Source organism: Sitodiplosis mosellana, unplaced genomic scaffold (assembly GCF_009176505.1).
Source record: "Sitodiplosis mosellana isolate CC-2019 unplaced genomic scaffold, AAFC_SMos_1.0 Smas_scaffold_2092, whole genome shotgun sequence".
NCBI lineage: Eukaryota > Metazoa > Arthropoda > Insecta > Diptera > Cecidomyiidae > Sitodiplosis > Sitodiplosis mosellana.
In genome coordinates this window covers 1-1693 of record NW_022597334.1, presented here as the reverse complement: position 1 = coordinate 1693, position 1693 = coordinate 1, and the positions used below count along the sequence as shown (strand labels likewise).

Sequence of the window (1693 nt, the reverse complement as noted above, 5' to 3'; positions counted from 1 at the left end):
GTCAATTTCAAATTCTATTTTAATCCGTATCCTTTTCGAATTATTTAATTTTACAGAACTTTGGTAGCGATAAAATATTTTGGCGTAATTGCAATCTGGCAGACTCAATATAATTCTGTTTTTCTTGCTGTAACGCCACATGGCGGTCGGCGTTGATAAATTCGGAATTAAGTGAGTTGTTCATCGGTGGGTTTATTGGCATCATATTTTCTCATTTATTATTGTCTTACTGTTGAAATGTATAGGCTGGCTACGGTGGTATTATTGCCTATACAACGGGGCAATTCGAAAAAAATAAACGGATTTTCGAACCTGTTTTGGAACTGGGGTGGTGAAGATAGAGACCTGTGTGGAAGGTGGTGGTCAAATTGATTTAAAATTGCATTGAACTATTATGAAATTAATAACCAATACACGTGAAAAATGTGTTCTCTAAATGAAACCATAGAATTGCTGGGCAGCAACTGCCCTGGCGACTGCTTTTCAACTGCATTGTTGAGCAGCATATTTGTGGTCTGGCTTTCAAGTTTTACCTTTGGTAACTTTCAATTGCTGTTCACTATGCATCAATGCAATTGGTCCAAGAAATATTCGTTTGTGTTAAAAATGATCAAAGTGACATATATACATACTGGAAAAAAAATTGACTATCGCCATTTCCCAAACAAGATTTTGGTGAAGCAAAACATGTACATCGTTTTGAATCAAAACATACTTGTGTATCAAGCTGCATTCTTACTTTTTCTGTTTCTGAGAATATTCTACATTTATTCAAATATGCAACGAATCGTTTACTCTATTTTGTCCATGACTGTATCTACGACAGTGGCAACGAATTTTTAAAATATGGTCACAGATTGATAAAGATATTCAGTGAAGAAAATGTAGCAAAGCAATGTATTTCTCATTTTAAATTTACATATCATTTGATTGCAAAACATTCATTTGATTGGTCATCGTAATATTTTCTTGTATGATGTGCATCATACCATAATTTGTTCAAGATTTTTGAAATTGGCATACAAAATATCTAGAGCCCGTATTGCATTCATTGTCATTCCATTTGCCTTGAAGAAAATTTATCTCCAGACAATGTTCCATCTTTGCTCCACTATGATTAGGTTCATTTGGTAACCAGTTACTGTAACCGAGTGGTTTTCCGGTTGACATCCAAGAGAAATGTGCTGCATTCGGTGCCTCGTTGCGTTTTTCATGACCTAAGTCCGTACCAAACACCCAAAGTGGCTCCTTTTCATAGCCTGAATTGAACGGTTAAAAGCACAATAATTAAAATAAAAATGGCTTATGGGAATCAACTGTTCGTTAGTTTTCCTGAGGGCACTTGAAATATAAACAAACACTCCCACCCTACCATTTCGTTTCATGTATGCTACAAGGGCGTCGTCCTCCTCTTTCGACGAAATAGTGGCCAATTCCATGTTGCTAGCTGCACAGTACATTGCTGCATTGTACCAATTAGCCTTCGAGTATATTATACGAAAATTGCAGCGTTAGTAGGTTTGAGTTTGTGACGCACATAATGATTTTTGGAAGAAAAAAAATGGAATTTTTCGAACCAATTTGTTGCAATTATAATTCTTGTAACTTACCTTATAATATGTATTCACAAAGAAGCTCTTATCTCCAACTATAACCCAAGGGCCTTGCTTATCCGTCTGAACTGCGAAATTGT

The 1693-nt window shown here is 35.7% G+C and overlaps 1 protein-coding gene across 1 annotated transcript; it reads right to left on the bottom strand.

Moving 5' to 3' along the window:
- Positions 1–869: 869 nt before the first annotated feature.
- LOC129571353 (perlucin-like) lies at positions 870–1687 on the bottom strand. Its single transcript, XM_055451145.1, has 3 exons — positions 1611–1687; positions 1373–1481; positions 870–1259 (listed from the first exon to the last, which is right to left on the bottom strand). Exons 2-3 carry the CDS (start codon positions 1458–1460, stop codon positions 1000–1002), a joined length of 348 nt encoding a protein of 115 aa, XP_055307120.1. The 5' UTR covers positions 1461–1481; positions 1611–1687; the 3' UTR covers positions 870–999.
- Between the last annotated feature and the right edge of the window lie 6 nt (positions 1688–1693).